Source organism: Corvus brachyrhynchos, unplaced genomic scaffold (genome assembly GCF_000691975.1).
Source record: "Corvus brachyrhynchos isolate BGI_N302 unplaced genomic scaffold, ASM69197v1 scaffold346, whole genome shotgun sequence".
NCBI lineage: Eukaryota > Metazoa > Chordata > Aves > Passeriformes > Corvidae > Corvus > Corvus brachyrhynchos.
The window spans coordinates 6,365,150-6,378,253 of NW_008238644.1; the positions used below are offsets into that span (position 1 = coordinate 6,365,150).

Here is a 13,104-nt window from a genome sequence, read left to right on the forward strand (position 1 = left end):
GTTCCCACAGCCCCGGAGAAAAACCCAGGGAAAAAAAAAAAAAAAAAAAAAAGGAATGACAAAAGATAAATGCTGTGCTTTAGCTCAGGCTGGGGGCGGAGGCTGTTCTTTTAAATGAAAGAAACAAAATTGTTTGCAAGAGACTCATTCAACCTCTCCTTTAGAAAAGGAGAGCAGAGAGTATATTTAGGTGCTTTATTCAGTGCTCTTGGGATACAAGAGAAATAGTGCAGCTTGGATACTACAAAAAGGCAGAGCCGGGAGCCACATCCCGAGGTGGGGCCAGCCCAGCTGGCTGTGGAGCCAGGAGGCTCTGCCAGGAGCAGGAGACCCTCATCAACCTGCACCGGTGTGCACAGGGCAGCAGCTCCCTGGGTCACAACTGCTCCAGCAGCAGCACCTGCAGCAATCCCAGCTGCACAGTCACCGTGGTCCACAGGATGCCAGACCTTGGAAAAGAAACAGCTCCTCGAATTTACACACAAAACAAGAATGGGTAAGTCCATAAAAGCTGGTTTTTTAAGGAAACTGGGCTAGTTCTCACCCCCAGCGTTTCAGGCCAAGCCCTCACAGATGCAGTTCTGCTCTAGCTTTAATTGATACCGCTCACACCAGACCCCAGCCTGGCCTTGCAGATGGCACTACCCAGGCACAAAGCAGCCTGTGAGAAAGAAGCAAATGAGCTCTACTTTTCCGATCAACCCAAATTTTCAGCTCCACATCCCATCCCTCTCTTTTTGGGGTGAAGCTGCTATTTCTGTGTGAGACCAGAGTTTTCCCTCCCACATTTGGCGAGCTTAGATTTGAATCCCTTCTTCCATCAGGCTCTTCACATCCCCTGGCCTGGAGGGAAGGAAGCAGAGCTGAGCACCACTGGTGCCCCCACAGCAGCTGCCAGCACAGGTCCATGTGATCCAGGCAGCACACATACACGGTACCTGCATCCCCACAGGTGTCTCCAGCACCTGGAGGCTCCTCATCCCAGTCCTGGAGCACGGATCTACAGGAAACAGCCACATTCTGGAATTCTTCCCTCAAAGATGCACACCGCTAAATTTCTATCTCCTGATGTACTTCTAACCAGGCAGAGGTTTCAGACTGTGTCAGTCCTGAGGGGTTTGAGACCAGCATAAACGGTTCCAGGCTTTGGGAGAGTGGAGACCCCCAAGCCAAACAGGTGGGGGCTCTGCCCTGGCCAGGCCAGAGCGCAGCAGGGCTGGGATCCCGCTGCAGGCTGCCTGGGCAGCCATCCTGATTCTCTTCCAGCGTTGCTGGGAGAGAGATTGCACTGAGACCTATTTCCTCAATGCTGATGCAGGCAGCCTGCTGCTATTTTTAGTAGCCCACATTTCACTTTGGAGACTCTTGGAGAGCCAGGCTGCAGCACGGTGCCGATTATAGCAGGAGGCTGCTCGCGATGGAGCAGCGCTCGGGAGCGGGATGCAAACAAGGAATGCTCACTCTGAGGGGGGGGTGTGACTCCCCTGTGCTGGGAACATGTGCACCCCAGCAGCAGAGCCATCAATTAACAGCACAGGCAGCCAATTTGCCTTGTCCTCCCTAGTTCTTCTTAACCCTGATGTGCTGCCACCATCCATCAGCCGCCCGGATCCCCGGAGCGCTCCCGAGCAATGCCAGCACAATCTGGCAGCACTCCCGTGCTTGCCCATTGCTAAATCACAGGATTCTTCATGCCAGCAGTGGCCCTTCAGGAAATAATTCCCTTTCTCTCATTATCAATCCTTTTAATTAGGAGGTTCAAAAAAATGATGTCATCTATTCAGCTGTCAACCAATTTACCTGCCAGCACAAGACCCTGCCAGCAAATACATTCCACAGCGCTCTCTCTGGCATCTCTGTGAGCAGGACAGATGCAGAGAGGTCACCCCGGACTTTGGCTCATGAGATTCCCTCCCTCATCATGAAAAGCACCCAAGCACAAGAGGATAAATCCCCTTACTTCTTGTGTTTCCAAACAAACATCAGCCTTGAGTTGTGATCTCAGTATCCACCACCCCTCACCACAGAGGATCCCTAGGGGACAGAAATCCAAGAGAAAACTACCAAATATAAACTCACGCAGCAGCTGCTGAACAGCTTTTACACCTCACGTGCCTACCCCTGTTCATCCCCTCATAACCAGATTATGGGGACTGTGTTCAGAGACACTAAAGAGAGGGAACAGCCTTATTCCATAAACACACTGAGCACAAGAAGATCCTATTAGCCAGCAAGGAACTCCTCAGCACGCGGCTATCGGAGCTCCCTCACCTGGATGTAACCAGCACGGACGCAAGCCCCATTCCTGACTCTTCCACTCCTGCCCTTGGCTGGCTCTGCAGGATGGGAGACACCCAAAAACAAAGCTGGGAGAGAAGAGCCACTCACCTCGTCTCCGGAGCAGGTGCTGCATGCGCCCTCCCACCTGGTCCAGCCCCATCGGGGTGCTCTGCGAGAGGGGCTCGGAGCGGCAGCGCTCCACCAGCACCTTGAAGGGCGCTGCTTGCGGGGACGGCTGCGAAGGATGAGATGTCGGCTGCCAAGAGAAGGGGCACAGAAGAATTTTACCAACAGCAGTCAAGTCTCAGGCAAAGCAACCACAGCAACAACCTGCCTGGCACAGAGTAATACACAGAATTTCCCAGACAGGGCAGCACAGCTCGCTGCAAGCTGCACCTGGTGCATTTCTGACTGCAGGACCTGCTGGCCCTGGTGTGCAGCCCCCATTGCACGGGGCTCAGACCTTGCACAGCTTTGAGTCCAACACTTCCAGGGGCACTGAGTGTCCCAGGAACTCCTGGGAGTAACCTTGATGGAGACCCACTTGCTGCTCTGCATTTTGGGGTGAAGCTGCTCTCCCATTCCCAAGTCCCAGCAGGAGCACACACAGGGAAGGAATTATCAGGTGCTGAGGACCCTGTACCAGCAAGGGCTGGCTGCTTCCAAGGCACAGCAAAGAGCAGCCAAACTGGTTGGCAGCTCACTGATGACAACAGCTAACCAGACATGTCCTTGCATCTACAGCCTACAAAATATTTACCTGAATAAAACAGTTGCAGTGGGTTGAAGCACCCAGAAAATGGTCAAATACCTCAGTTATACCTTAATGCTTGGTAACAGCAATCCAAAGAATTGGCATTTACAGCTAAGTGGAGAAAAACGTTGGCGTTTTCCTCACTCCAACTTTTATTATTCTATTCCAGGAGGAAAAGTTCCTGAAAATGACACTGTACCATGACATTTTGCAGAATGGAATGTTCTTTTTAAAAACATCACAATTCAAACTCCTACTTTTCATTTTATTCTCTGTGACATGTGACACCGTGGAAGTCTTGTGTATAATCTTAGAGTCAAGAAATCAGAAGAAAAATCATTTGACAAAGGTCAGGGGAAGCAAACAAACTTAGAAACCTCTGGGAGGTTTCTAGGCTCAATCACAGACACATCTGTCACACTTCCAGGAGCCTGCTAATAACTGGGTGCCTGGGATGGTTTGGCGTTTCCATCCTCAAGACTCCAGCAGCTCATTTTCACTGATGTGCTGTTATTTTCATTTACAGATGAAGAACAAAGCAGACAGGCCGTAATTACCCCAAAAGAAAGCTGTGGATGAATTAAGGCTCCATCTCGCAGCACCAGGATCATATCCAGTGAGCCAGTGCACTTCCCTTGGCTGGAAAACAGCTGGGAGGAGGTAAAAGCCAAAGGAAAGCTTCCTTCCAGGGAAGTTTTGGACACACAATCCCTTTACCACAAGGCCAGCGATGCCCAAAGGTGCCCCTTCTCACCCCTACTCTGATGCCCTGGTGTAACTTTTGAGGCTGGGAATGAGACAAAGGAAAGGCACACCATGTGTTTAAAGAAAACGTGGAAATCTGAATTATCCGTGTGCTCCATGGCTGGTTATATATACGTGCAAAGCCTATCAGCTTTGCAAACTCAACCTGCCTTTCCCTGACAATGTTAAAAATACATTTCCCAAAAAACCCTACCCCACTACAGACAGCACTAAATATAGGCTTTAATTCAAGATTTTCCTAGCACCTCCTGGTTATTATGAATACAAGAATCTGAGCAGCTTGCAGATAGGCTTTAGAGGTTTTGTCTCCTCTAAAAATAAAATGATTGTCAGACACAACCATATTAAAAGCCATAAATACCCAAAATCTTCATTCTGCAAGTAAATTGCACCTTGCTGCAGACAGGAACACAGCACACTTTTGGCAACAGCAGGATTTAGAAAGTAAAGTACTGTTCCTTGATTTGGAAGGACTATAAAGTCTTTTGTTACAGCAGGCTGAGACACAACGCAGGAGCTGAATAACCAGGAGATGAAGAAAGCTCTGAAGATCAACTCTCCCAGATACCATTTCCTGGTCAATGGCATTCAGCAGTGGGAGGGAAGGGATAAATCCACTCAGCAATCCCATCTCTGCAGCTGCTCCCACAACAGAACAATCTCAAGCTAAAGGTCGCTGTGAACTTGCTGGGCATCACCTGCGACTTCTCAGCAAGCACAGAAATGGGAAGTTGATGGATGTTCCTCTTGTGGAAAGGCACTTGGAGCTGCACTACAGCCAAAGCCCAAAGCTGTGGGAGGATCTGAGCGATGCCCCAGCTATCAGGCAGCAGATCTGCAAAGCCATCCCCTGGCATGTGCACACTCAGGCAAATCAGTAATCCTGCGCTTCCAGTCGGACCCACCGCGCAGGGAGAGGCTCCTTTTCCCACACACAGCAGCTACAGCACAGAATCCCAAAAACCTACTCATGCCCTGACAGCACCCATCCTGCCCCATATCCATGTGGGCCACTCGGAGCAGCACCACCCTGCACCAGGGACAGTTTGGATCCCGAGCCCAGCCCTCAGAGGAACAACCTCAGCTGCTCAGGAGAAACATCTGCAGTTTGAGCACACAGCCCCTTACAGAGCCCTGAAACCAAACAGAGCATCCCATCGGCCTGGCACCTCACCCTATGGGACACAGCTTTTGCCAAGGCTGACAAACCCAGAGAAATCTCATTTTCACACTTCTGGCAATCCTAATTCCCCCGGAGAACAGCCTCACAAACCCAGCTGGGGTCTGTGCGCAGCCACATCAGCCAGAAGCAAGTTGCAGCCTGCAAACCCTTTGGAGATAAAATTCTGAACCCCAAGGAAAACGATTAGGCTTTCTGTTCCATAAAAAGAACTTCTTATTTCCCAACGAGCCAGCAGAGGGCACAGAAAGACTGCGGTGAGAGCCCTCTGCTCTGTCACTGCCAGGGTGACAGAGCCCAGAGGCTCCGAGATGCTCCCCGTCATGGCCCTGGGACAAGCAGGGACCTCATCCCATGGCAGATCTCTCCGCCAGCAATAAACCTGAACCTTGTTTCTGGGTCCTAAAAACTCCAAACTGATACCTGAAATATGCATTCAGGTGCCTGTTTTGCAACCTTTCCTAGTGTCACTCCAAAGGAGGTATCAAATCACCCACAAGCGCTGTCTATGGATACATGAGGCACTTTGGAAGCCCGATGGAAAGCTGGAATTGCAAATTACATGGTATCAAAGCTGCTTTCCATCTAAGCATCATCTCAAGCTACTGGAAGTGGTCAAAGACAACTCCTGGGGCTATGCCTGGCTTCTTGCAGCAGCAGTTTCCCTGTTGGGGTGCTGTGGTGTTTTTAGAGGTGGGATGAGGATAAATCACTTCAGTGGAGACATGGAAAATGTAAATTCTGTCCAAAACCTGGTAAAACCTCCATGTCATCTTTTCCTCCATTTCTCGTATCGCTCAGAGTAAGGATGGCACTTTGATTCCAGAGCTGCTGCAGCATGAATGGAGTAATGCATTTCCCACTGACAGTTGGTTTTAACCTTTACCGTTCTTCCAATTCTTCAAAACGTTTTATCTCCACTGTTTCCCAAGTCCCCAGACCACATGAGAATTTGGGATGGGGTCTGAAAGCAACTATCAGGGATGTGCTTGTCTACTTTTCTACAGCAGCTCTTATCAAATGCTGCTGCAATGCTATTTCCTTTAAAGCACCAGGATCAAACCCTACCCAGCCACTTGCCCATCGTATCTCTCAGCTCCTGCCCAAAGACATTACAATTTCAAAAGACAAGACCAGGAAGCAAAAAACAGGGGCATTAATTGCAAGAGATTACAGCTGAACAGATTTACTGACTGACAGAACTAATGTACAGATGCCCTAAATCCCACTCCAGCATCCCTTGTGCTACACCAGCCTCAGTTTGTCACACCATCTCTCCACAGGAGCCCTGTGGGAACAGGCACTTTAATGCTTTTTGTGGGACAATGTTTAAGTTGTTTGGGAAATGCTTTCTGCCCTACACTGCTCATACACTGTAAAACTGCTGGAGAACTTGCTCACAGCAGCTGGCCTGGCCAAGCCAGCCCATCCTGGCAGCACCTTCTCCCTGCCTGTGGTTGGGCACTTCCCTTGAAATACAAATCCTACAGTGAACCAGAGCAGCCTGGACCGGAGGCAGCAGGGCCAACAACTGTCCTGAGGAACAGGTGCCAGCAAAGAGATGGATTGAGCCCTAAAACAATAAGAGGCTGGAGTTTGCTGCTACTGTCACGCTCAGGCTGCAGTTACTCCTCTTCCATGTTTATTTTTGGGAAAGTGTTTCCGACTGCCGCTCCCTGATGGGAGATAGGCAAGCAAATCCCTGGGGTATCTCAGGTCATTTGTTACTGGAGCTGCTGGCAGACCATCCAGGGCTCTTCCTGTCCAGGAGATCCCTCCTTTAGCCTCCCTGTGCTCTGGCCTTGATGCCACCACCAGATCGCTGTGCATTTCCAAACCTGCAGCAGGAGTTCCTGGGGTGCTGGAGGCGTCCACAACCCAGCTGGGGCTGTCTGCCATCCCTCCCACCCTGCTGCTGCTCCTGCCCAGGAGGCAGCCAGCCCTCCCTGCAAGAGGAAGCCGCGGCAGCCCGGAGGTCGTGTGCTATCGCCACGCTCCACGGGAACTCGGGGGAGGTTTCCTGCCCAGTTATCTCAAGCACCATATTTAAGTTTCTCTGTAATGTTTGTAAGCTGCAACAGCTGAGCTGGGGCTTAGGGCATCTCCTGTTCACACAGCTGAGCTGGGAAAGTGCTGGGATTGTGCCCTGAGAGCACTGGGATCAGACAGGCAGCCCCTGCGCTCCTGGCTGCTCTGGGAGGAGAGTGCCGGTATTTCCCTCTGCTCCACTCCATCCTTTCGTGCCTCTCTCATCTTGCTCCCGCCCAGAATACTTTCAGCTTGGTCCCTGTGAAGGGATATCAAACCACAGCCCTCTCAAGTTCCTCCTAAAAATGTTTCTTCCAGCAACCCCAAGAAGTGACCAACCACTACTCAGTGCTCTGGAGTGCCTGGGATTACACAGAGCGCTTCAGTAATTCTTTGTACTACACAAAGCAGAGCAGAAAAACAAAACCAGGAATAACTAACAATGCTACTGCCTGTTTTAGCTGCAAGTCAGAAGTTCAGATTTTTTCCCCCCAGCATTTCTAATCTGCTGCCAATTTTCAAACACTTCCCCTCTTGGCTCAGGAGCTACTGTGACCCCTTTTCCAACAGGGAACAGCGTCACCACCTCTGGAATATCTCGTCTCTCCAAACCCAAAAGGAAAAGAGAAAGTTTCTTCACAAATCAACGTGATTTTTCTACCTGGCACCTTGATAAAAGAAAAAGTCCTCATTCCAGCCTCAGCTAACCAGCAGGTACCCGAAAGAACCCTAAAGCTGGGCTTCACACTGGCTCCACAGGACTTCTGAGGTTTCCCAGCAATAAGCCGGACAAGACAGATTTGTAACATCTTAGTCCAAAATGCAATGTCCACTGAAATGTTTTGAGGATTTTAAGGGCTTTGAAAGACTTGCTTGTACCAGACAGGAACGTCCTGCCATGATTGGAGCCACCAGCATTGCCCACCTCTCATTCATCACCCACTCCATCACTCCTACACTACCCAGCAGTATTTTAGGTAAGAAAACACAGAGGCCAAAGTGCAATTGCTGAATTCTGTTTGCCCACAGAGCACCTAACTCTCAGTTTGGCAAAACCCCTCTTCTTAGGAGCTTCTACTTCAAATGAACTTAAATGCAGTGAGGAAAAAAACTGAAGGCAGTGTCTAGAAATACATAAACTGCTACTCCCTCTTCGAGAGACACTGATCCACACAAAGGGTCATAGGAGAAGCAGCTCTGGAAGTTAGTAAGTAAGAGCTCAGACTGATGTAAAAGCTGTGTCTACTGCCACCACTCACAGAACAACCTCCTTAACTGGAAATCCCAATGGGGGATGTAAAACAATGCTTCCAAGTGCAAACCAGCTTTGTAAGATGTACAACAGCGTGGTCTTACTGCAAACCTCAAGAAGCTGCTCATACCTTTCCATTTTTGAGCCGTCCAGAGGAGACAATCCTCGAGACGTGCACTTGGAAGGGCCTGCACTCCGTGCTGCAGCTGAACTCTTCCACTCTGTCCATGACCTCCACAGAGTTTTGTTCCACAAATGAAGTGGTTCCCCGCTTTTTAATGTGGCCACCAGGCTGCTCCAAACCCTGCCTTCTCACTGTGGAGCACTTTAAAAAAGTCACTACAGAAAAGTCAACGTCGGCAACTGCGGAACAGCTCATGTCCCCAGCATCCAGAATATTCTCAGGAACATCGTGAGAAGGTGGCAGGTCCCTGCCCATGACCTGACTCTTCTCCAGAGTACTGACAGTGTCTTGGATCTCTTCAGTCAGAGCTGCCTGTGGAAGGTGGATCAGAGCCTCAGCTGCTGCAGAGAAGTCACCATTGGCAGCTGAGGAATGGTCCAAGTCCACAGTATCCAGCTTATTCACAGGATGATCAGGAGAAGGTGGCACATCCCTGCCCCCAGCCTGCAATGTCTCTGGAGTACTGCCTGAGTCCTGAATCCCCAGCTCACCTCCTGACAAGTCCTGCAAAAGCAGCTCAGGATTTCTCAAGTCCTGATTATCCAGTTCTGTCCTTGAAATTTCCTGAGCCACAACTGGAGATGGATCCATGTCTTTAGCAATCACTGGTGCACAAGCCACATCCTCAGTATCAAGTTTAGTCAGTGATGTCTGTGGAAGGTGGGTCTGAGCCTCAGTCACTGCAGAAAAGGCACCATCAGCAGCTGGAGAACAGCCCAGATCTGCAGCATCCAGATTATTGACAAGATCAAGAGGAGGTGGCAGGTCCCTGCCCACGACCCTCTCCAGGGTACTGCCAGTGTCCTGAAACTCCAGCTCACCTCCAGACAAGTTTTGCAAAGGCAGCTCAGGATTTCTCAAGTCCTGATTATCCAGTTCTGTCTCTGAAAGCTCCTGAGCAACTGCTGGAGACAGATCCACGTCTTTAGCAACCACCGGGGCACAAGCCACATGCTCAGTATCAAGTTTAGTTGGTGATGCCTGTGGGAGGTGGGTCTGAGCCCCAGTCACTGCAGAAAAGTCCCCACTGGCAGCTGGAGAACAGCCCAAGTCCCCAGTATCCAGACTATTCACAGGAAGATCATGAGAAGGTGGCAGGTCCCTGGCCACGATCTGGGGCTTCTCTGCAGTAGTGCCCAAGTCCTGAATCGGTTCGGCCGGAGTCGTCTGTGGAAGTTCAGCCAGATCCTCAGAGGGGTCTTTGCTATTCAGCTCAGTGAAAGAGCCATCTGCAAGCTCTGCCAGGTGGGACATGGCCAGTTCTGGCCCAAAGGGGGAAAGTGATGTTTCATTAAGTCTGTCATTCCCACCGTCCGGCCCAGAGGAACCAACGCCTTTTGCCCCTTCCGTGGTTTTGCAGTGCTGCATGGGCTCCTTCCCCACTAAACTCTCCAAGCTCAGGTTCTCCCACGTGCCCGAATCCGGGGACTGCAGACAGGCTCCCACCGTGCAGAAGGCCTTTGCGCTCTCGTTCTCGATAACCAAGCCCTCTTTGGGGGAGGCAACATCCTGCCTGCGGCCTCGGAAACTCCGCTGAGGCCTCTTCTCATCGGGGGAAAACGCCCTCGAGGAGCCTCGCAGCCGCCGAGCTGCCTCGGCCACGCTGGTCAGGAACCTCACAACACCCCCAAAGTGAGTGGCTTTGGCAGCACCGTTTGATTTTTTCCGCTGGCTGAGATTCTCCTCACATCTTGTATCAAAGTCAAAGTAAGAAGCGGAATGATCGGTTGTATTTTCTAGGTTCTGGAAATTGGTTTCAGCCCTTTGATCTGGGAGCTTTGAATTATCTTTGCCAGCTAATGAAATTCCTTTCAGATAGCTCCAGACATCAGAGCTCCTTCCTCTCCTGCTCTCCTGTGGGAGCACAGCACACCTCTTTTGATTGTCCCCTTCTGTAATTGCAGGACTCTTAATGTGTTCGAAATTCAAAGAGTCACTCTTCCTGGCCGGTATTCTGTGGCAGTTACCATCATTATCCTCCCCGTGTAATCTGCCACTGATATCCCTGAGACATTTGCTTTCAGTGGTATCGAGTTCAGGAATGCTGATGTTCAGCTCTATGTCCTCAAAAGAAGAGTCCAAGTCCTCGATGTACCCCGCGTACGAGTGGCGGGAGGGCCTCCGGCCATCGCCCAGCTTCTTGACCCTGTAGAGAGCTCTCTGCCCACTGGAATGAAGGTCCTCCTCAGGGTCACACACGTCCTGCACTCTGGACGCTCTCAAATCCACGTTCTTGGGCGTCCTGGAGGATCTTCCCTTTTTTGACGACCGTACCCTGTCCATGAAGGATGGCTTTTTTAACTCTGAGGCCTCAGCTGTAACTCCCAGCAGGATCATGGACTGGGGTCTGTCTTTATTCGTAGAGAGTCCTTTCCTTCGCCTGACGAAATTCCAGATCCGGTTGCCCTTGGTTGTCTTCTTATACCTGTGTGTCTCCTCCTGCTCGCTCGGGATTGCGTCGCCGGAGGCGCAGTGCTCAGCACCACAGGCCTCCAAGGCGTCCGTGCTCCCTTCCTCCATGTTTGCTTGGAAAACCCTGCTGGCAAATCCATTGGGAATGGTCACAGAAGCAGTACGCTGGCGGCCCTCTAGAACTTCCATCGCCCCGGCTCACAGGCTGGTACCAGGAGTCACGGATGCATGGTCCTCAGATTGCTTTCTTCACAAGACTTTAAGGAAAAAGAACAAAGGAATGCAATTAGGAGCAGAAAGCTTTTAGAAGACACATTTCTTAAAGCATCACAAGTCAAACGTTATCCCAGTGGCTGTGGTGGTTTTCCCCATTGATTCCAGGGAGGCTGAAATTTTGCTTCCAAACCATATAAATTTTAAAGCTACTTAAATCTGATTTGAACGACTGAACATTTAGTGACCACAAATCAACTCCCTGCACTAATAAAGTTACTACAAAGTATGCTCAGAATCCCATGAATCACATCTTCGTTTTCCAAGTCACAGAGACTCTAAATGCATCAGAGTTCATGGCAGAGAGGGAGAGAGGAAATTCCAGTGAGTGTCCTGCACATGCCACTGTCATCTCCACCATCCCCATCTGCCAGGAACCCCACCACTCTCTCAATAATTCGGTCTCTCCAGGCAGGCATTCAAAGAAAAGTCAGGATGAGCCTTTTCCTGGAAGCAATGCAATTCTGAAGTACTGTAACATCAGAAAACTCATGGAATACCCAAGCCAGGTTTTTCCTACTGTAGCGATGGCACCAGCACAGGAATCCCTCCTGGAACTGGTCTGCTCAATGAAAGCTGCTTGGCCACCACTCAACGCTACACAAAACACATTCCCCTCAAGTGAGTTCCAGTAAACAGGATTAAAAATACAATTCCCCCATACAGAGCAGCAGTGGAAACCATTCTGAACCACCTGTGGGAATACAGCTGAACTCCTGCTCAGATCCTGAAGCTTCCCTTCCACTGGAATACATCTGCCCTATCTCGGTATCACAGCCTCCTGGGGCTGGATCTGCTGGTCCTGGCTTTGCTGTCCACAAAGCAGAATTACATGCCAGGCACTCCACAGGGTTGAAATCCCTCCATTTCTAATCCTACTCTTAAGAGGAAGAAGGAAGAAATAGAGAGCCCCCAAGACACGGGTCTGACAATGCAGAAACCCTCCACTTTCCCCTGAGCAACACGAGAGCCACACCAGCACTGAGAACAGTCCCCACATCTACTGAAAACATTTCAGCTTGCTTTTTCTGTCGAAACTAAGGTTATTCATGCAGCAGCTGCTGCCCTGGGCATCTCGTGACCCTCGCACTCAGTCAAGTAAGTCTGTTTCTACCTTGCCACCACATCTGTCTTCAACAAGGGATAACCCGTGAGACCCCACAGGTGGCAGAGGCACCATGGAAGCAGAGCCCAGCCAACAGAAACAACCAGCATCCCACTTTTTTACGGACAAGTCATCTGGCTTTCCGTGAGCCCTGCCACAGGGCTGTGCCAAGCTTAGGGTAGCAGAAATGAATGTTTGCTGCTGTGGCGGGCTGCCAGATGTCCACCCTCTGTGCTGCCCAACCGAGGCAAAGCAGGAAATCAGATGAAAAAGCTGATGGGCTGCTATGGAAGTACGGTGATCCCATTCCAATCACTGTCTACCTGATTTATTGCCAACTGATTTGGATAACGAGAAATAAAGATAAAACTGACACAATGCCTTACCCCCACCCACCGTGGCTCAACTTCCCGTCTTCTGAGGGATCTACCTCCCACCAAGGGCTGCAGAAGGATTGGGAACTGGGAGAGATATGGTTGGGACGCAATAGTTGTCCTTCCTTCTCGTAGGTGTCCCCTGCTCCTGTGAGGAGCCTCCAGAGGTCCCATTCCATCAGGAGAACCTCCTCCTGTGTGGGGTCTGCACGGGCCACAATTCCTGCTAGGGAGCATCCCCCTGTTCCAGCACCTCCTCCTTGCCATCTTCACCAACCCTAGTGCTCACAGTGCTGTCTCCTCACCGTTTTTTATCCCCCCATCCCTCTTCTTGGCCATTTTTGCCCTTTATTAACCACGTGAGGTGCTGCCAGAGTTGCTGCTGGCTCCACTCACGGCTGTGATGGAGCTGCTGGTGGCACCGGCTGTACCCCATGGACCCCCCAATGACACAGCCTAAAACTGCCCTGCCAAAAAGAGCCCAGAGGCACACATCC

The 13,104-nt window shown here is 50.6% G+C and overlaps 1 protein-coding gene across 1 annotated transcript in view; it reads right to left on the bottom strand.

Moving 5' to 3' along the window:
- Positions 1 to 2,253: 2,253 nt before the first annotated feature.
- The window catches only part of LOC108447457, a 37,685-nt gene continuing 26,834 nt past the window's right edge, over positions 2,254 to 13,104 (bottom strand). Inside the window, exons 3-5 of the mRNA XM_017737505.1 lie at positions 8,390 to 11,112; positions 2,389 to 2,536; positions 2,254 to 2,336 (exon numbers count right to left, since the gene is read on the bottom strand). Of these exons, the coding sequence (XP_017592994.1) occupies positions 2,254 to 2,336; positions 2,389 to 2,536; positions 8,390 to 11,044 (2,886 nt within the window). The 5' untranslated portion in view covers positions 11,045 to 11,112. The remainder of the gene's footprint in view (positions 2,337 to 2,388; positions 2,537 to 8,389; positions 11,113 to 13,104) is intronic.